This window comes from Giraffa tippelskirchi, chromosome 2, assembly GCF_054371585.1.
Source record: "Giraffa tippelskirchi isolate mGirTip1 chromosome 2, T2T-mGirTip1v1.2.pri, whole genome shotgun sequence".
Taxonomy (NCBI): domain Eukaryota; kingdom Metazoa; phylum Chordata; class Mammalia; order Artiodactyla; family Giraffidae; genus Giraffa; species Giraffa tippelskirchi.
Window position 1 is genome coordinate 19,831,598 of NC_137276.1, and position 22,496 is coordinate 19,854,093.

General features: G+C 44.4%; 1 protein-coding gene across 9 annotated transcripts in view; it reads right to left on the reverse strand.

Annotated features, from left to right (window-relative positions):
• Window positions 1–22,496, reverse strand: part of LOC145525995 (uncharacterized) — a 548,630-nt gene that overhangs the window by 474,780 nt on the left and 51,354 nt on the right. For 3 of the 9 annotated variants that reach the window (XR_014068578.1, XR_014068616.1, XM_081540505.1), the window contains one exon: window positions 15,724–17,344. The exons of 1 other annotated variant lie outside the window; for it this stretch is intronic. Coding sequence is in view for 1 of the 8 variants with exons in the window: in XM_081540505.1 (XP_081396631.1) it covers window positions 17,307–17,344 (38 nt within the window). In the remaining 7 variants the exon portion in view is untranslated. Of the gene's footprint in view, window positions 1–5,509; window positions 5,759–15,237; window positions 15,512–15,723; window positions 17,345–21,028; window positions 21,177–21,896; window positions 22,036–22,496 lie in introns of those variants that run through there. 5 more of the 9 variants (XR_014068595.1, XR_014068641.1, XR_014068633.1 and 2 more) reach the window with 5 other exon arrangements.

Sequence of the window (22,496 nt, forward strand, 5' to 3'; positions counted from 1 at the left end):
CTAAGTGAACAAAGTTAATAACACCAGCATTTGGTCATACTGACATCATATAACTCATGATATGAGGTAATGAATTATCATCTGAGGTATTCTTCCCCAATATCCATAACCTTAGTCTAATTGAGAAAAAATAGACAAAACCAAATTGAGGAACACTCTACAAAATATCCCAACAGCATTCATCAAAGGTGTCAAGGTCACGAAAGACAAGGACATCCCCCCCCCCCCCCAAAAAAAACCGTCACAGGCTAGAGGAGACTAGAGAGATAAGACAAATGTGAGGCGCTATCTTGGACCAAATTCAGAAACAAGAGAAAAGGATACTCATGGAAAAACTTGGGATATGAAAAAAAGGCTAAGGTATAGTAAATAGTACTGCACCAACATTAATTTTTTAGTTGCAAAAAATGTACCATGGTTACATAAGATGTTACCATTAGAGAAAGCAGAGGGAAAAGTATCTGAGATCTCTCTGTACTATCTTCACAATTTTTCTTGTAAATCTAGAATTACTGCAAAAGGGAAAAAGGGGGAAATATGGCTTCAATCAGCAAAGCCAAAAGTTCAGCTTTGAAAGATTAATAAAGCAGATGAACTCCTAGGACAACTGGTCAATAAAAGGGAAATGTAATGAATAATGAAACAAATCAAAAGAAGATCTCTACATAGAACACAACAACCCATTGTGAAATAGGTAAAGAAAATTCAAATAAATGGAGGGCTGTATCATGTTTGTGAGCTGAAAAAGTTGATGTCAAAAAGATAGCAAATTCCAAATTGATCTACCAGTTGTGAGGAATCTCACTCAAAATTTCAGCAGGTTTTCCTTGGAAATGGAAAAGTGATTCTAAAATCTATACCGAAATGTGCAGAGAAAGGGAAAAGTCTTGAAGAATAACAACAAAGGACTTACATTACCCAAAGTTAAAGCTTCAGTAATTAAAGCAGTGTGCTACTGGCATAGTGATAACCTGACAAATGACACAGAAGATAGTCCAGGGACATAAACACACAAAGATGCAGTCCTCTGGGCCATAATAAAAGTAAATGTGCAGTGCAGAAGGGAAAGGCCACTGTTGTAAACGATGGGTGCTGATTCAATTGAATATCCATATGCGGAAACATGTAAGTCTTGATTCCTACCAAATACTACCCACAAACATCAGTTTCAGAGGAACTGTTGACATAAATGCTGAAGCTAAAAACATAAGACTTTTATAAGAAAATGCAGAGAATATTTTTATTACATTGGGCTAGACAAACATGTCTTAAATAGATCACAAAAAGCACTAGCCAGAAAGGAAAAAAATTGATAAATCATGCTACATTAAAATTGAGAACATCCACTCATCAAAGACATCATTCAATTTTTTAAAGCCACAGATATATGTATTTGCAATACATTTATCTAACAAAAGACTCATCCAAAACATATAAAGAAATCCTATAATCATTAAGTCGAAGAGAGCCCAATAAAATAGGCCAAAGACTTGAACAGGTGTTTCACAAAAGAGAATATCCAGATTAGCTAAAGTAGATGAAAAGGTGATTGGGTTCATTTAGTCATCATGCAAAAGCAAAGTTAAAAAGTTACAATCAGATACCAACAAGCCCCCACTAGAATAGTTATAATGAAAAAGGCAAGTCATGTAAAATGTAGGAGAAGATATAAATCAACTGAGACTTGTATACACTGCTGCTGGTAAGGGTATAAATTAGCATAACTATGTTGGAAAACCACTTAGCAGTAGCTGCTAAAATGGAACATATTCATTCCTACAATCCAGCAATTTTACTAAGAACATACTCAGCAGATATGTACACATATGTTCACCTAAACATACGTACAAAGATATTCACAGCATCATTACTAGTAATACCCCAAAATTCAAATAACCTGGATGTCCATCAGTAGTAAGATGAGTCTTCATAAAAATACAATTGCATGACACGGAATCAAATAAATCAGAGACACACAAATATATAATTTGAAGTTCAAACTCACGTAAAACTGATCTAAGGCATAAGTCAGGATAGTGGGTATTCTGTGTCAGGAGGGTGACTGTGGGGAGACATATTAACTGGAAGAGAGCATGAGGGTGGCATGCTGATAATGTTCCGTGTTTTGATCTGGAGCTGATTCGACAAAATGTGTTCAGTTTGTGAATACTTATCATGTGATACACTTATGATTTGTGCATCTTTCTAAAGGTATGTTATACTCATTAATAAGGTTTACCGAGAGACAAAAGGTTATATATATGTGCCCCTAGAAGGCATGTTATTATATATAGGTTAACAGAGAGATATGAGCCCTGTCCAACACACATTTTATTGACCAAATGGCATCCAAGAGACTGAATATGGAGCCAGGCAGTGGAAACAAACTGGGAGGAAATAAAGATCCCCAATCAGCTGGGATGAAAATCTCTGATTAGTAAACTCCTTTTGGTGAGCAGCCTCAGTCATCCCACCTTTTCCATTTCACTCTCTTTTTCCATCTCTAGTTCTTTTGCATGGGTACAGGGTTGGAGAGAGACAGCGTACGTTGGACTCACCCCACTCTGAACTGTGTTTCCTAACCACCTCACCAAGTCAGGATGCCAAATCTAACAAGCAGCTTTCTGGGAAAGCAGTGCCAAGAAGACCACCTCTAAAGACCAGAGAAAAACAGAGGCAGATGACCCATGTGTCCGCCAAAGCCCTTTGTGAGATAAACAAATGTGAAGACATTTGGGAAAACATGTTCTTTTTGTCAGTAAGAAACTTGAGGCCTTCACCCTGCTATCAATCAAAGTATCTCAGTGATTTCATCTCCAAATAAATATCGCTCTGATGGCACTCGTTCGTGTCTTGCCTCTGAACCATAAAGTCAAGATTTAAGAACGATGTGGTGCAGGAAGCTTGGGGATTCATTAGGATCATCTGAATGTGTCCTTAGAGCACCAACTAAGCTCTGATTTAATGCCAAGTTCTTTCTAATGAGGGAATGTGCAGAATCACATGACTGGCCTGTAGAAACTGGCCTTGAGTTGACACTCTGTGACTCCCTTCGACCATCTGTCTTTAAAGTGTCCCCTCCATTGTCTGACCTCCCGTGGCACTTCGTGAGTCAGAATGTTCCAAGAATGGAACTACTTCCTGAGTTACCACTATGCTGCTGACCACTTTGAATCCTCATTTGGCATTTGTTGATGTAACTTCCTGGTCATGGCCACTCTGGGTATTTTTCCAACCATGCTCAGGGTCGACTTCCCTACAACGCCCTTCCAGGCATCCCTTCCCCCACCCTGTACCTCTCCACAACACCTGTGCCCCCTGGACACTGTTCTGTTACCACAGGGCTCACACGATGGCATCATTCCTTTAGTGGCTTTCTCCCCTACTAGACTTTGACATTTACAAGGGGGGGGACAGTAACTTATACATCACGTTATCCACAGCTCCCTGCACTGTACTTAGCATCTTTATTGCTCTGACAACACATGTAATACAAGGCAATATAAAATTCACATCTTAGAGAAACACAGAATGTAGACAACGAAACATCCCCCAGAATCTTTCTGTCACAAGATAACCACTGCATATTTTGTCAACAGTGTATCAAAACAACAAACTATTAATAATTATAGTTTTTCCTGAAGATGAAATCATTGCCTACATGATGTTTTGCAAATTGCTTTTACCACTAAGTATTATAAGACAGGAGCACTCTTCCTTGATGAAGCACATGGCTCTGCCTCACTGATTTTAACAGCTGCATAGTATTCCATCATAGACAGGTCCTATAGTTTACTTACATTCCTCTTCAGAAGGACTTTTACATTATATCCCATTTTCCTTGTTATACAAACAATAAGACTATAAACTTTTTTGTGCATCTCTCTTTGTGTTCATAAGGGAGTAATGTTCTGGGCTACATAAGTTGAAGTACTGGGTCCTTACAGTTTTCATTTTCTTCTGAAGAGAACTGGTGTGGTGTCTGCAACTAACAGTGCCCCAGAAATGATTGCTGACTGACCAAACAATGGAAGTCAATAAAAGAAATTGTCCTAAAAATATAATTTCTGTTCCATTGCTAATGCAGCTTTAGGAAACTGGCCCCTTGTGTTAGATATGATCCCTTAATATAAGCATACACGTGACAAACTTCTCCCCATTAGGCTAAAGACAAAGATGAGGTCTTAATTTAATTTGTTCATTCAGCAAATATTTCAAGCCTACCCTAAGCTAGAAGCCGGGGATGGAATTGCCGGCAGTAATTTCTATAAAAAGTTGATGACTCCAGCAGAAATACTGAGCATCATTTACTAGCTAATTTCCCTTTATGCCTCGTTTGCCAGGAAGTTCAACACTCAGTGCAGATAAGAACTCTCTCTGGCTTCAGATTTCTGCTATATGGAGTTTCCCTTTTTAATTTTCATTGCATTGCTTTGCTACATTTTTAAGCCCATATTTCTATCATTCTACAGAAACTGAACTCAAATTCATACAAGGGTCATAATGATAACTAATTGCTTTATAAAGAATTTACATGTGTCATTTAATTTAATCCCTGATTTTTAAAAGTTGTTATGAAGGTTGGATGGAGATGATCACTGTCATCTCAAATTTTCAGTAAACTGAGGATCAGGAAGATTAAGCAGCTCACCCAAGACATTGCAGCCAGGAAAATACAGCTTTGTGAACCTAACTAGGGTCTCATAATTTTGTAACTGAAAAAACAAAAATGAACTTATACATTGAGTCATATGAACACCTGAATCCTTCTTTCCCCTTTACAGGTAAGTACACTCACCTTTTCTCACCTGGGCATCTACATCCCCTAAATAAATAAAAAGTTCTTAGGGGAGAGGCAGCGGGGGCAGAAAGTTGCCTTAGTTTCTAACGAGATAAACACTGCCCTCCCCGCACACCACCGCCACACATCACAGTCTTCAACCATGATTTCTCACTTTGTGCCGTAACACAGCTATTTCTCTATCTTTTATGACTCCTTCTAATCATCCCAGAATCTTCCAGAAATGTTAAATCACATGACAGATGGAGTGAAGAGGGTGGTTGAGAGAGGGGTTATGTAGGAAGGACGGGATTGGGGTGAGGTAGAGAGAGAGAGTAAAAGAAAATGTGACTGATGTCCCAATGTCCACACTAAAGCCCTTCTTTTTGTTCTTTGTTTTGCTATTTTGATGGAGTGGGAGGAGGATGGTTTTTATGCAGTGGCAAAACAAATAGAACTTTGAGCTAACATTTCACAATTTATGTAGCGATTTCCTGTCATTTTGCAAATCTATTAGAGTGGCAACAGTTAAAATTTTTTCCTTCCAGGAGAGTTTAGGAGGCATACACCTCTCACCCTCCCTGCATGGTGTATTTATGACCCAGATGCTGGGCATTTCACAGGCTGGTTTCTATTGATTTTCCCTACCAGCCTCTCTGAATACTTGACTCAGTGCTTTTCCCTGCTCACCCCTGGTGTCGTTCATCTATTTCCTTGGAGCTTGCTTACTTGACTCTCCAGTGACTTTTGGAACCGCCAATCATTCTCTAGACGAGACCTTCAGGTGTGTTGTCTTCATCTGCTCCCCAGCTGATGATAATCCCTGGTACCACGGTGCCCTGTGACCACTGCCTGCTGCCCCAGCTCTGTAGACGCCGGTACCCAATGGTGGTGGTGAATTTTATGTGTCAGCTTCTCTCTCATTCTCTGTCGTCCACTTTGAAGGGGTTTCAGACCACCTGTTATTCAGAGTCCAAGCTGACGGAACAAGTGCATGAACTTTAGTGAATCCTCCATTGCAGCTGAAATAGTAACATTCTTTAGGCAAGGGACGCTCAGAGTCGAGAAAAACTTGTGCTAGCAGTTGGTGAAATTTCCAAACTGTATCTCTCTGGGACAGACCTGCGCTCTGAGCACCAGTCTCACACATCACCTGCCTTCTCGACAACTCCACCTGGATGACTCAGAGCAGCTTCAGCCTCACAGGTGCAAAAGCGAACCGGTCTTCTCTACTTCCCACTGTCTTCAGTTCCCCACCTCAGGAAATGGCATTTCTGTGCGTTCAAAGAGATGCTGGAGTCATCCTGACACCTCCTTCTCCCTCAGTCATGAATTTTACCTGCTGGATATTTCTCCAACTTATTCACTACTCTCCCACCTCACTGCTGTCACCCCTTTCACACCACCACGATCTCATGACTCAGATATTCTTGTGGCCTCCTGGCTGGTCTTCCTCCTCCTCACTCTTTTTTTTTTTTTTTAATAAATTTATTTATTTTAGTTGGGGGCTAATTACTTTACAATATTGTAGTGGTCTTTGCCATACATTGACATGAATCAGCCATGGGTTTACATGTGTTCCCCATCCTGAACCCCCCTCCCACCTCCTCACTCTTGACTCTCCTCAATTAGCTACAATATTACAGTGAGCTTTTAAAAACACAAACCATTGCATAAACATTCCAGTGGCTTCCTACTGCTTTTAGCATTAAGTGCACAGATTTGGGTTTGCCTTACAAAGGCCTGCATAGGTCAGACCCCTGCAAATCTCTCCAATACTATCTTTGCCTTCATTTGTTTGTTCAAATGCGCTGTGCATTTCCTGCCCCAGAGCCTTTGCACATGCTGCTTGACCATATCTGCCTGGAATGCTCAGCTCCTATTCCACTTCACTCAGTCAACTCTTTATCTGTCAGGTCTCAGCTTAAATGGCACTTACTCCAGGAAGCCTTCCTGATCCTCTATAACAAGCTGTCACAGCATCTTGCATCTTTTCATTGTATTTATGAAAATGTAATTAATTATTCTTGTAATTATTTATTAAGTGCCTATCTCCTCCTCCCTCACCCTAATTCCCAAACTATAAGCTCAGTGAGGTCAGAGACTATACAGGTGCTCCCCTACATTCTACATATGCAAACGTGAACGAGACAGATGCAGAGTAAATGCTCAGTACAGGTCTTTGGGAGGGCAGATGGGGAAGGAAACAGGGAGAACAGGAGGGAAGGACAATTTGGTTCTTTTTTGAACCAATTTCTCCTTTGTCTCTGGAATACAGGAAATAAGAGTTTCCTAAATGACTTGAAGGAAAGCTGTTTTCGAAGAAGTATATGCATTGGCATATATATAAATATATTTTCTTTCTTCCTCATTACTTTAATAAGGAAATCCAAAAAAATCCAAGCTTAGGCTTATACCTAAAACTTGATTAGAATGGGACCATTTGAAGGAAAATCATCAATTAATAAAAGGCCGTGTACAGAAAACTCAGCTCACTATGGCAAAACCACCACTTTCCTGCATTCCAAACAACCGGAATAAGCAAAGAACCGAAGAAATTCCTGGTGTCTAGTTCACTTTTCGTGTGATAATCTTCTTTTAAGAACCTTTTCTTCCCTCTTTCCAAAAACTGCACAGGTCTTTTGGGGATATTAAAAATTTTCCAAATCTTTGGCAGCATCAGCGCAGTTCTACAGTTCATTGCTGTCAACTGAAAATGAGAAATGTCCAAACCAAGCTGCCAAGCCAGAAAGTCAGTGCAGTGCGGTTCACACCAGTCCAATGTTTCCTGAGCTCAGGGCTGCTGAAGGTAATGAGACCACATGACAAACATCCAGACACATCCATCCCACAACCAGCACCCACGCCACAGCTGTCGCCTGGAAAGATCAAACACTTAACTCCTAATATAAAGCTGCTACCCAAGCTACATTTACAACTACCTTTATGTACCCACAGTGGTGGCTACTTTTAACGAGGTTCAGAGAAGTGTGTAAAATACAGTTGGGGGCAAGCCTGGTGCCCACCAAGAAGGTCAAGCTGAGTAACATCATTGTTTGGTTTCCACAACACCTCCTGCATATTATCAAGGACACAGAAAGTCTTGTATCTCATGTGGCTTCTCTGTAGCCATTGCCCACAGAGGACTTCTTTTCTGCAGGCATTTCTCAAAGAACTGTCTTGAGCTGTAGCTGCATAGAAGAAAACTGCCCTTTACGTGTTCCATTGAAGTATAGACCATAAGCATTAGAATCACGGGGTGGAGGGAGTTTGTGAAAATGTAGATTTCCCAGCCCCATTCTGAACCTCTGAGGAAATTAAAATAAATCCACTGGTGGAGAGTAACAAGGGACCTAGAGTGTAAGAGGCATGGATGTGGGAGAGGGGAGAGGCAGAGCACTCAAGGCAGGGGAAAGGAACACAGGAAGATTCTACACGGGGACATGCTTCAGAGACTAGAAGGGGCCTGTGTAATGGGAGGCAGGTGAGAAGGAGACCAGAAAGGATGTGGAGGGAAGGCATGGGCTGGCCAAAGTCGAGTATCCTGGGTAGTTTGTGTTTTGTCAAGACTGCTCTGATGCTGAGTGGAGAGGACCTCTGGAGGGCAAGAGAAGAATCTCAGAAGACCATGCAGATTTGTATGAGGTTGGTAAAAGTGGAAAGAGAGAGATGGACAAGTCCCAGGTATGAGGCAGAATTAACACAGCCCAGTGGGCTGACGGTCAGGGTAAGAGGGAGGAGGGAATCTGGGCCTACAGACAGAAGGTTTGCAGTTTCCACAGGGGGAGGATGGTTAACTTCAGCTCAGATAGGCAAGGCTGAGGAAAGATGTGGGCATCAAGATGTCCCTATGAACCTGTTCAATGTGCTGTGCCTTACCTGGAAGGTGTAGATAATTCCACCAGCATAAATGGCTTTTATAATGATTGGAGATAATATACGCAAGGTTCTTTAACAATAGGAACTCAATTAATAAAAATACTTTATTATTTTTTAATCAAGCATCAGAATATTTGGTGATACACTGGACACATTTAGGCTGATATTTCTTCCTTTTTTCTTCCTAAAAACACCATATCTTGAAGCTAAACTAAATGATGCCCACCACTTAAGTCCAACCTCAGGGATTTTGCATAGAGGTCATCTCCACCTTCACCTAACTCCAGTGCCCAATACCTGACACCGCACACTTGGTTCACTTTGCTCCACTTCGTTGGAAGAAACATCCAGAGCCATAAGAATTCTGATCCAAAGACGTGTGTGGAGGCAGCTTGTCAACTGTAAATCTCACATGCCAGTGGCTTTTCCAACTCTCCGGTCTCACCTCTACATTTCTCAAGCCCACGAGTCTTCTCCAGGTTTCCCAGTTCAGGGCCAACAACCACAGTTTCACCTCTCCTGAGACTTAAAGATGGTGCAAAGAAAATTAACCCACACTTCAATGGGGAGCAGAGGAGACCCCTGCCCCTGGTGATGGGAGGAAGTGAGTATTCACTGGGAAATCCCTGAAGTCCATTTTAAATGCCTTAATGTGACAAAGAACACAGCCCTGTTCACACCAGGAGAATCTGCATGGGCTCTAAGGAATTAAGTGATTCTGAAAATGTTTGCTGGAGGAACAAGAAGAGTCATGGGGGAGCAAGCAAAATGTCACCCTGAGTAAACTGTTCCCTGACATCAGGTGACAGCTCAGTCTCTGTGCCTTTCATCAGGTTTCAGGAAGGTAGACTTGACATCAAAATCCTCTGGCTGCCAGAAGAGGAGGAAAGTGATGATTGTGACTACAGGGACGAGTAAGGCCAGAAAAATAAAACCGTTCAATAACTCCAAAGCACCTAGAAAATGACATGATTGAGGACAGAGACTGGGAGTTTATCACATCAGCCTTAGTAAAGGAATAGTCAAGCCTGTCTGTTCCAGGACCACAAGCTGCTGCTGCTGCTGCTAAGTCGCTTCAGTCGTGTCCGACTCTGTGCAACCCCATAGATGGCAGCCCACCAGGCTCCTCTGTCCCTGGGATTCTCCAGGCAAGAACACTGGAGTGGGTTGCCATTTCCTTTTCCAATGCATGAAAGTGAAAAGTGAAAGTGAAGTCGCTCAGTCGTGTCTGACTCTTAGCAATCCCATGGACTGTAGCCTACCAGGCTCCTCTGTTCATGGGATTTTCCAGGCAAGAGTACTGGAGTGGGGTGCCATTGCCTTCTCCAAGGACCACAAGCAGAGGGGAATAAAGCCTTTGGAACTCTCAAGAGCTGGAGAGTTCAATCCAGAGGAGGGAGCAGTACTCAACAAGAGACCAAGCCATTTACCCTCCTGCCATAACAACCAGAAACAGGGAGAGAGGTGACCAAGGGCAAGAGCACGCTGGCTGAGAGGGTGCTGAAGTGGCTACCAGCCCCTCCTCATCCATCCTAACAGAGTGGACTTCCCAGCTCTCCACATGGATTGCCTGCACGCTGGCCTCTCTAATCAAGGAGAAGGCAATCTCCAGAGGCTCAAATGTTCAGCATCACTTGTTGCTGTTCATCCAACTCTTTTCAACCCCATGGACTGCAGCACACCCGACTTCCTTGTCCTTCACCATCTCCTAGAGTTTGCTCAAACTCAGCATCACTGGGACTGGGACAGATGTCATTACACAGCTGTAGTCACTGGTCAAAGGAGTGTGAGACCATCCCATTGTCCTCTCACCAAAGCTGCTGCCACAGAGCATTCAACCCAGGTCCTGGTGACAGTGTTGTGTCACCAGCATCATGCTAAACAGAAAAGTGTTGGCCCATTTATAAATTATCTTCCAGCCCCAAGTCATTCAAACATTCAATAACCTTGAGTATCCCCTGTCAGGACTGCAGCTGAGGGAGGAAAGCAACACCCAGCAGACTAACAGTAGAAACACGCCCTTCCATCGTGCGGCTGCTAGCCGAGGAGGATGACTCCTGTCTGGTCCAGTGAAGTCTAAGAGGCAGCGGTGGAGGAGCTTTTTGTTTTAATTTTGGAGACACAGCAGGATGTAATAAGCTTACGAGTTAAACAGAGACATCTGTCTGGTTCTACCCGAGACCTCCCAGCTTGCTGTGCTTCGCCCAGAGTGCTTTTTAATAACACAGTACAATCAAGATTGAGAAAGGTACATAAACACCAAAAGATGGAGAACAGAGCCGCTCCCTTTCTATTGCCCTCCCCTCAACCACAGATTCCCCACCTCCCAAGAACAGATACCCTGCGCCCTCCAACAGGTGAGAACTCTCACTAAATGTCATGGCACCCAGAGGGGCATCACTAACTCAGTGAACATGAGTTTGAGCAAACTTCAGAAGACAGTGAAGGACAGGGAAGCCTGGTGTGCTACAGTTCATGGGGTCACAGAGAGTCAGACAAGACTGAGCAACTGGAGGGGCAAGAGGGGCAGCTTTCAGAAAAAGAAAATAATGTCCTTCAAGATGGGGGTCTTCCCTGTACTGCCCCTGGTTACAGATCCCCAGTATTGCTGCCACTGGTGGATACCAAGGGCCTGGGAAAAGCATCCAGTCAGTCATTCAATGGGCATTTATTGAGCACATGCTCTGGGCCAGGCCCTTGGCTAGATGCTAAGGAGATAAAACATGATAGACACACAAGTGACATGCAAGTGAGAAGAGAGAACAAAAACAAACCAGCACGCACATGAGCAAGGTTACATGGAGAAAAAGTCAGGACTCCAGGGGAGACAGAGATGGAAGAGAGGGTCACTGGAGGCTGAGTGTTTGCTTGAAGTCAGGGAGGACTGCTCAGAAGACAGGAAACCTGGGGTGAAATCTGGAGGCCATGGAGAAGGCAGCTCTCAGCAAAGGGAGCAGAAAACATATCACTGGCACCCAGTGGACACTGCAATGGAGCCATTCCCAGGTGTGCAAGGTGAAGAGAGACAACTGACAGATGTAAGGAATTATGTACAAGGCAGTTTGGCCTCATCCATGTGTCTGGCAGTGTGCATCAGGTACATGCATATTTGCATATAAGATGTCCCATGTTCCTTCCATGGCTGGAGTGCCCATCTGGCTATATTCCAAGGCAGATCCAGGGCACGTAAATAAATGGCCAGATGAACATATCAACCCAGGTCATGGGCCACAGAAAACATTCTGCACTGACATCAGGGTTTCCTGCTCTTCTTCATTCTGAAGGTAGCATCACCTGTTTTATGAGGGAAACCTCTTGGACATCCACAGGGAGCATGGCACCCTTCCCTCCAAAAGATCTGGAGCAGAGACAGAGCTCCCTCTCATTTTACAGTGAGCTTGGGGCTGGATTGATGCTAGGTCATTGCGCCCCATTAAGGTTGCCATGGTTACACCAGGCCCGTGGTACCTGGACTTTTGATGTGCTGGATGAGGGGCAATAGCTGCTCTGCTTCTCCTATAATTTGCCAGGGAAGTGACAGAGAGGCTCAAGATAGAAATGCTAGATAGGACCCCAGGGTATGGAGAGACTACAGGTGGGTAGGGCACACCCCTTATCACTAAAAAAAGTAAGACCCTTCCCTAAATCCACTAGCCCGTGAGCAGCCAGGAGGGCAGGGACCCAGGCTGCTAAATTGTGGTCTCCTCCAGCATGTAAAATAGACCTGGCACATAAGAAGCTCAATCAATGTGACTGATTCATTTTGTGACACAGAAAAATATTTGCAAAAGCATTCAAATGAAGAATCCACCTTGGGCTCTACCTTCTACAGAAGCCAAGGGGGTAATGAGGAGGTTCCAAGGGAAACTATGTGCCTCTCACTGCAAACTGGAGATCAAAGAGAGTGAAGTTGCTCCAGATAAGAGGAAGGCTCTGAACATGTGGGCAGGAAAGCAAGTCAGTGTCAGCTCTCCAAGTGGCAGACATTAAGATAGTGTTAGATGCACAAGAGGCTTTTTTTTTCCTCGGCGGGGGTGGGGGGTGGGGGTGGAATGCCTGTAAAGGATAAGAGGGGAGGAAGAGGAGAGACTTCAGAGTATGATGCAGACCTAACACCCAGGAGAGGAGGCAGAGGAGAGGAAATGAGGTTTCAGGGCAGCTCTGGCAAAGCCTTGGCCAGGCTAATGGAGAGGCTCCGAGAAACGGCTGTCTGTTAGAAAGGTTCCATGCTGAGGAGGAGTGACCAACTCCAGTGACCCCACAGCACTCAGTCATGAGCTGGATAGACCCAGGGGAAATGTGGTCTCACCATGAATATGGTGTGGGATCCAAAGTGAGACAGCTATCTGCCCCCTGCAAGGAGATCTGAGCCTCCATGACCACCCAGGGTGGGGGGATATTTGAGATGGGTAAGGAGTCTGGCACCGTATGTCTGGAGGTGTGGGGAATGTCTTCAGGCCACAAAGGCAAGATGAGGAGGTGACTGGGAGGCTGTGCCTCTCCAGGCTGGTTGCCTACCCAGTGTCTGCTCTGCCCTTCCTGCTTAAACCCAGAAACACCCCCAGACTCCCTTGCAGCTAGAAGTGGCTATGTGACCCAATTCTGGCTGGTGAGATGGAGGCAGAAATCTACTGGAGGTTGACAAAAAGGGACCAGCTCAACTGGCATATCTGTGACAGATGCTCTTCTCCCTTCTCCTCCTAGAACAGAAGACCTGAGGCCTGCAGGGGAAGAGTTCTCTTATTACCACAAGGTGATAAGCCTGAGGATGAAAACCACATGCTTGAAATGGCAGAGCACAAAGACAGAGGAAGTCTGGAAAATTGACACCACAATGGAGCTGCTGCATGTGAGAAGCTCACCTCCAGAATTCTTGTTGAGAGAGAAAAATTAACTCCCATGCAGTTTAAACATAAGAGTCAAGCTAGCACTCCATGCAGCCAAGCCAGAGTCCTGAATAATCCAGGGAAGATTCAGATGGAGGGTAAGCAATGGAACTCTTTGTGTTTGGACAAGACATTCAGTAAAATTCCTTCTGCAGTGTGGTTGGATAGTCTTGGGTGATGGGGGTTTCTGGAGGGAAGTGGATGTGACAAAGCTGCTTTTTTCCTTTAACTTTTTATTTGGTACTGGGGTATAGCCAATTGGCGGAGAAGGCAATGGCAAACCACTCCAGTACTCTTGCCTGGAAAATCCCATGGACGGAGGAGCCTGGTAGGCTGCAGTCCATGGGGTCGCAAAGAGTCAGACACAACTGAGCGACTTCACCTTCACTTTTCACTTTCATGCATTGGAAAAGGAAATGGCAACCCACTCCAGTGTTCTTGCCTGGAGAATCCCAGGGATGGCGGAGCCTGGTGGGCTGCCGTCTATGGGGTCGCACAGAGTCAGACACGACTGAAGCGACTTAGCAGCAGCAGCAGCAGCATAGCCAATTGGGAGCTTCCCAGGTGTCTCAGTGGTAAAGAATCCATCTGCAATGTAGAAGATGCAGGTTCAATCCCAGAGTCAGGAAGATCCCCTGGAGAAGGAAGTGGCAACACACTCTAGTATTCTTGCCTGGGAAATCTCATAGACAGAGAAGCCTGGCGGTCTATAGTCCATGGAGTCACAAGGAGTCAGACATGACTTAGCGTCTAAACAATAACAATAGCCGATTAACAAACAATGTTGTGATAGTTTCAGGTGAACAGGAAGGGATTCAGCCATACATATATATGATTCATTCTCCTCCAAATTCCCCTCCCATCCAGGAATAATACACTGCCACATAATATTGAGCAGAGTTCCATGTGCTATAAAGTAGTTCCTTGTTAGTTATTCATTTTAAAACTGCTCTGTTTTTAAAGCACACATTTTCAAAAACAAAAAAACATGGTTTTAAAGGGCAAGAGAAGAGGTTGTCCCAAATAACCAGTGACCTACTCTGTAAATGAACAACTCCCAAAGCCTGCCCTCAAGTAGTCTGCAATCTAAGTGCAGAAACAAAGCACAGAAACTCTACCATAACCTACATGTTAATCTTAACATTGTATGATTTCGTCCCCAGGCCACTCATGCCCACGCCCATCACCCATGAGGATGGACATTAGTAACAACCTCAGGACTCTTTCCCCTTTGGGCCCAGGGAAGGTTTGGCATCCTCCCTGCCCTCAGGCAGCCCCTGCCACTCTGTTGAGGTTGGCCCTTGAAGTGAGATCTATTTACCTGGCTGGACGTCATCTGAAAACTTGAAGATTTTAGTCCACTAAACAGAAAGTTGAAAGATATCATATCTCAGACTTATGACAAATTTCCCCTAGGGATCTCTAGAATAGCCTTTCAGATACCAGTGAACATGAAACAGGCGCCCAAAGCCACCCACTCACTCTGTCCAACATTAGAAAGTGGTCCATGCAACTCAGCCCTTCACCTGGTCATGGCGGGAACTCCTACTTCTGAAACTCTGGGAGGAGGACTACCCAAAACCGCCACCCTGACAAACACTGCGCATTCACGGTGATGGAAGAGAGATTTTCAGGCAACACTTCACTTGTCAGCATGTCAGTTTCAGAATGTCAGCAGAAACGTTCACTTACCATCACTGCTCTGCAGATCAAGCGCTAGAAATCTGATCAGTCCTCTGTGTTCTTTGAAGGCACAGCTCATGGTCCAGAAAATTAATTAAGGCCTCCAAAGGATAAAGAAAATTCTGATCTTTCAAAAATGAAACCAACTGCCTTCCGCTCTCCTCACATCCCCAGGAGGCTTACATGGAGTCAACCTTCTCATCAAAGTGCCAGTTCCACATCCTCTTCCAATTGCCGTAACAGGAAGAAGCTCCCCACAGACCTTTTCAGTTGTTTCTTCAGTCTGCAGAAAATGGATTTGATTAACAATCACGTAATTACATTTCCAATTGAATGACCATTATCATTGGATGGGGTGACCTTGGAGCTTCAAAGGTGAAGTCCAAATGACAGTGAAGAGTTTGGTAAAAGGCATGTCACTGGTGACGGAGGGAAGCTTTATGAGTATCACGGTCACCATCTGGTCATATGATGGAGTCCTATCCTTTGGCAGACTTTTTTTTTTTTCCTTTTTATGGGGGAGGGGGGTGGGGGGAGGGCAGGGTAGATAAAAGACAGAATATTTATTTGAGAAACAATAGTTTCAAAATTATCTCCTGAATTCAGAATCTCTGGGCCAGAATATACACCCTAAGCAAACAAGTGTTGTTTTAGTCACTCAGTTGTGTCCAACTCTTTGTGACCCCATGGACTGTAGCCTGCCGGGCTCCTCTGTCCATGGAATTTCCTAGGCAAGAATACTGGGTTACCATTTCCTTGTCTAGGGGAATCTTCCCGCCAGGGATCAAACCCCTGTCTCCTGCACTGACAGGCAGATTCTCTACCGCTGAGCCACTTGGGAAGCCCAAGCAAACAAGTGAGGTCTTCATTAATTGCTCACTTATTAAATAAAACTTTTAATTAACTGACTAGCTGGAGTAGTGCATCCCCCAGACTTTCATGAGAAGAATCACTTGGAGTGCTAGAGATTAATTCCATTAATTAACACACTGGGCCTGAGATGGGCCAGTAATTTTAAATTTTTAATTTTATAAATTCTTCTAGATGATTTTAATGATCAAAGAAATTTGGGGAACACTGAAGAAACGTGCTTTTCTGCTTCCTTTGCAGATTTTAAGACTTGAACACCAGGTCCCAGAATGACCCAGTCCAGTTCTAGGAAAGGAAAGTAAGTCTTCCAAACATTTGGTTTGGTGTTTCCTAGAAGACACTGTTTCTCGTTTCCATTTCTGGCCCACTTTTTCTAGATCAGGTTTTTTTTTGGAGGGTCCATCTTCCTTGATGCATAGCAGGGTCCAGGGTCCAGGCTCCTTTGATACATAGCAATCCAATCATTTTTAAAAATTGGTTTAATAAGATTGTCACATTTAATTAAATAACCTTTGCTTGCTTTTGTCTTGTTCCCTTTTCCCCTGAAACTTGTGTTAAGAAGTTGGGGTGCTTTGCATAGATTCAATATTCTGGCTTTTCCACATTACATCTCCTACTGATGACTCCATGTAGACCAGCCCAGATCTCATCGTTTTCTTTAAAGGGTCCCACTCCCTTTGACCTCCCGGTCAAGATAATGTCTCCTTCGTCCAAGGTCATTATCTTAGAAACATAGTAGATGAAGAAGTGAAAGTCGCTCAGTCATGCCTGACTCTTTGCGACCTCATGGACTATAAGGTCCATGGAATTCTCCAGGCCAGAATACTGGAGTGGGTGGCCTTTCCCTTCTCCAGGGGATCTTCTCAACCCAGGGATCAAACCCAGGTCTCCCACATTGCAGGCAGATTCTTTACCAGCTGAGCCACAAGGGAAGCCCAGATAAAGAAAAGGGATGGAAAAAATCATGGAGGATGTTTCACCCTCTTGTCTGAGTTCACACTGGCCTTGAGCCAGAGCTTCAGGTTGTGAGGGTCAGGGATCTTCTCTTTAGGTATGAAGGCACTGATGGGGCAGGAGGCCGTGAAGCTCGTGACCAGGGTCCAGGCAGGTCTTGCACTCGCCCTGCAGGTCGCTGGAGGTCATGTCCCAGCACAGAAATAGCCGGTTATGTAGTCCATGGTTGTGTCCTCCGTGTCAATGCTTGCCCATCACCGCGTCTGACTGGAGCTCATGGTATAAGCTGCACCTGTAGGCCACACAAGGACCAGCAAGCCCTCAGGATACAGCTGGTGGAGGCTTCAGGAAGAGCTCTGGCTCACTTAGCATCTCCTCAACATGGCCTCAAGGTCCCTGCCCACGCACACAATGCTCACCCCCAACTCCCAGGAGCTGGACAGAGGTCTGGTGGCATCCACACTTCTGCCCGTGGCCTCCAGAGACACTGGGACTCTGTCTGACCGGCCACCGGATGCTGCTGGCTGCTCAGAGAGGACCAGCTACCTCAGAGCACTGTCCCACTGACTCTGCTGGGTGCCTGGCGCTCATCCCCCTGGGAACTGCTGTCCAGAGACTGCCTCGGGGCTGCCCAGCCTCAGGACACAGCCTGGTCCCCGGAGAGATGTGCAGGTTCTGGCCACAGCCTCTCAGGTCGCCATCAGGCCTGCAGCAGCCCCGAGCAGGGCCTACAGACTTTGCCTAAAAACAAACTTACCTCTATCAAGTTGAACAGATGAAATTAGGAAGAGAGAGGCAAACAGAAGCTGGTCCCATAGAAAAGGGGCTTAAAAGCAGATGGCACAAAGGCAGGTTGCCGTGTTCTGCTCTCTCCTCACCATCTCCCACCCCTCCTTGTCAATGCCCAGATGGCTAAGATACCCATTACCAAGCACAGAAAGCCTCATTTACAGCTGGAACTCCCACCTCCCTCCTCAGGACTTAATATCCTAGCCATTTGCCTCACCTGCTTGGTTCCAGCACTAACTGCCCATCATTGACTTAATCACCTCTTCACAACTTGAACTAGGCTGTTTCACCTGTGCTATTATCTAGTGAGGAATCCTGTGTGTTAACATGGCAAAGCAATGGCCCAAGTTACTCAAACTCTAATCTAGGCGCTAAGTCATGTCCAACTCTGCAACTCCATGGGCTGTAGCCACCAGGCTCCTTTGTCCTTGGGATTTTCCAGGCAATACTGAAGCAGGTTGCCATCTCCTTCTCCAGGGGATCTTCCCGACCCAGGAATCAAACCCACTTCTCCTGCTTGGCAGGAGGATTCTTTACCACTGAGCCACCAGAGAAGCCCAAAAGCTTCTGTAGATATGATTAAAATCTGTAATCAGTAGACTTTAAGTAAGGGAGATTATTCCAGATGATCTGGGTAGATCAATTCAATCAGTTGCAATACTTAAGAGCAGAGCTGAGGTTTCCCACAAGCAGAAGGAATTCCCCCTGCAGAAGCAGGTCCAGCCCAGCCCGCTCTCCCTGACCACCCACCTATGGATTTCAAACTCACCTAGCCAGACCCACACTTATGTGAGCCCCTTGCAGTGAATCTCAATACAGATCTCCTACTGCCTCTGTTTATTTGGGTGAACCCTGACTGATACATATGATACATCTAATTAAGAATGTTTTCTTTTAACCCACTTTTGCTAAAAGAAATGTATTTTGTACACAACATGTATATGTCTACCGTAAGTAAAAAACCAGGGCCACCTGCCAAAATGGAAAGAAACCATAAAGATAAATACAATAAAAACAAAAGCAATGCCATGGAATTCCAGCTGGATGCTGTCGCCTGCCAAAGGCTCTGAGCGTGAGGCCCATCCTGCTAGTGTCAGAAGGAAGATGAGAGAGTGGTGATTTGGTGCTGAGATGTGACTACATCAAGGACAAAGTCTCAGGAAGATGCTGATCAGACAGACTCAGAAATACACTTTTCACCACATGCTCCCTGTCATTTAATCCTACATCTGTGTACATCCTATCTCTCCTGTGCAGTCAGAAGTCTCCATCCAGCATTGTGGACACACACTGTCGGTTGTGGAAGGGCAACCTGGGAGCACACAGATCTCCTTCCTGGTGATCACAGAGTGTCTGCAGCAACTGGTCTTGGTTTAACTGCAGGGAGTTGCCAACCCCAACCACGGGGACTGTGGACTCAAACCACCCGCCTCATCTTTCCTATCCACCTGAAGAACAGAGACCCACAGGAGTCTCCCTAGTGACCTATTAGGGCGGCAAGTTCATGTACCTTCCCCATTTCCTAAGGAACTCTCTCTGCACCTGTCTGCTTTGCCAAGGTTCTTTGGGAAGATTCATTGTGTACAGTAATCAGATTCACAGCACACAGCAGAGCTCCTTTCCAATCCCCCACCTGTGTCACTGGATTCCTTCCTGCTTGACAACTGACTCTAGCTGCTCACCAGTAACCTGTAGGAAGCCAAGCCAATGAAAAGGCACAAGAGATGCTCCTGAGTCAGGGACAGTAATATATTTGGTCAGGCCCAAAATAGGCCAAATAATGGAAAGGAACTGGAGTTAGGTTCAAATTCCAGTTCTGGACCTCCCAGTGGAGAGATCTTGAATCAAATTACACAAATTTTCTGACCCTTAGTCTCTTCATCTACAGAATGGACCAGATATTAGAACTGTGGTTGATACTTGATATTTTGTCTTCTTTGGATTAAAGGGCTCCAATTTTCTTTGGGGATGCCGTCCCTTCTCAGTCTCAGTCCATATGCTATGGATGGGGTAAACTTTACTCCTCCCCCTAAAGTACCTGATATACATACATGATCCAGCTCTGGCCACTCAATCTAGTCTACCTCCCTGGTTCTGATTTACAAACTGGAGCATGCAACCAAAGGTAGACCACTCAGCGTGACTGCTGGAGCCACTGAGCCAAAGCACCTTCTTTCTTCTACTTGGGTCTCTAGGCTAGGAAGATATAAGATATAAGGCAGAGCCACTGGTGGCCGTTCAACTCACAGAGAATTTCTGCTGAGAACAAAGTCAATATAGAGGAAGGCAAAGCAGTATGAGGAGGAGGAGGTCCAATCATATTATTTGAGCACCTGGATCCAGCCAGACCTAAAGGTATCCAGATTTATTGCAACAACTTTTTTTTCAGCATCATTAGGCAATGAAACTAGGTTGAAGAGTGCTGAGTTGAGTTACTCTCACTTGCATCCTCACTAGACAACTACACCTCCTAAGGGACATGAAGATCACATCAGATGCTATAAAATCACCGAGCACAACTTGATGCACAATAAGCATTCGATAAACACTAGCTGTGGTTTTGTAGGGTCTCAATGGAAATAAGGCACCTAAAGTACTTCTCTAATTGCTCACACAGGGTGAGCATTTATTCAGTAATGATGACTGCTATTTCTCCATAGTAACCTCCTTAAGCACCAGTTCGTTCATCCAGCAGCCCTACCAGCCAGCAGGCTCACATGAGCATACTGCTGAAGCCCCATATTTTAGGCTCCAGAGATGAAAAGTTAGTAAACCAAAACACTATTATTGTAGGTGGCGAAGCTCACTGTAGTCACTACTCAGCTCTGTGTGACTTGGTGGACCTCGGCAGAGCTGCTCTAAACGAGAAGGTCATTTTGCTACTGATTAAATCAAGACAAGCTCTGAAAAGTAACCATGGGACTCCTGAAGAAGCTAAACTTTTTCAAAAGGAAGAAAAGGTGGGGGGGCAAGGAAAAATTCATCTTGTTTCTAAAATCTAGATTTAGACACTGCCAAGAGTTACGCATGACACACAACCCCACTACATCTTGATGACATCTTGATGACAAGAAAGATTTAATAATTACTCTGTTTTTTAAAGGTTGATGTACTTAACCATTCTTCCAAAAATACCAGTCATGCAGGGAAAGGGAGAAGCAGGTGGAAAATGACAAAAATATGTCACCTGGCCCACATCATTTCACAACAACAGCAGTCAGAAGAAGCAGCCAGTCTCCCAGTGGTGGGACTGCCATCTTCAGATCCAACCACCATTGGCAGGTTTCACCAGTACCTGCTGCAGATAAGTCCCATGCTTTAAAAGACAAGAAAATCTGATAAGAGAAAACATTATGGAATGAATGTTGCTGGATAAAATATTTTCAAATAATTTTTTTAAGGCTTCTGAATCTTCTGAGGTCTATGTTATCAGCAGGCCATTTGTGACCTTGACTTCATCTTGTGGGGATAAAGGCAGGAGAGAGGTAAGAAATTAGTACTATTGAGTAGCTACCATATAAGTTCTCTCATCTAATCTTCACCCCCACCTCATAAGATACGTAGACAGTAGCCCCACTGTAAAGATCTTGAGTTCTAAATTGCTAAGCAATTCAGGTCACAATGCCTAAAGCTAAGCAATTAGAAATAACAAGGACAGTCTTTGTCAGACTCCAAAATTTTATGCAAAATTTTATGCCTACCCTATGGATCCCTTTTCTTTCCCATTCTCCCAATTACTTTCTCTTTCCTTTCATTCCTTTTCAATAAGAACTGGAGCTTAGTGAGAATATGAAGCAGGTCTATTTACTGTCCAAAAAAATATCTGAGGAAGGACACAGGAAAGCAAGAAAGAAAGTTGGGGGACTTCCCTGGTAGTCTAATAGCTAAGACTCTGTGCTCCCAATGCAGGAGACCTGGGTTCAGTCCTCAGTCAGGAACTAGATCCCACCTGCCACAATTAAAGATCCTGCATGGCTCAACAAAGACCGAAGATCCTGACACAGCCAAATAAACAAAAATAAATAAAGATAAAAAAAGAAGGAAAGTTGGTTTACCAAGCCATTGGTCCACAAAAGGAGCCCCAAACCTGGGTAGATCAGCGCTATTTGAATGACCTTCCTCTGTTTTTGTCTTTCAACCCTTTGAAGTCCATGAGGAGTCTATGCTGACTAGAACTCTCCAGTCAAGTAAAATCTAAAAAACAGAAGAATGAGCTTGAAGTTACCATAATAATTGCTAATTTTTTTTTTTTTACCTAAATGTTTACTATCTCCCTAGCTTCTTTTTTAACCATTTCGTTTATATTAACTCAGAGAACCTCCATAGCAATGCTATGAGGTAAGTGCTATTAACACCTCCACTTTACAGATGAGTAACAAAGCCCAATTGTGCGGTAGTTTCAGCATTCTTTGGCATTGCCTTTCTTTGGGATTGGAACGAAAACTGACCTTTTCCAGTCCTGTGGCCACTGCTGAGTTTTCCAAATTTGCTGGCATATTGAGTGCAGTCCTTTCACAGCATCATCTTTCAGGATTTGAAACAGCTCAACTGGAATTCCATCACCTCCACTAGCTTTGTTCATAGTGATGCTTTCTAAGGCCCACTTGACTTCACATTCCAGGATGTCTGGCTCTAGGTGAGTGATCACACCGTCG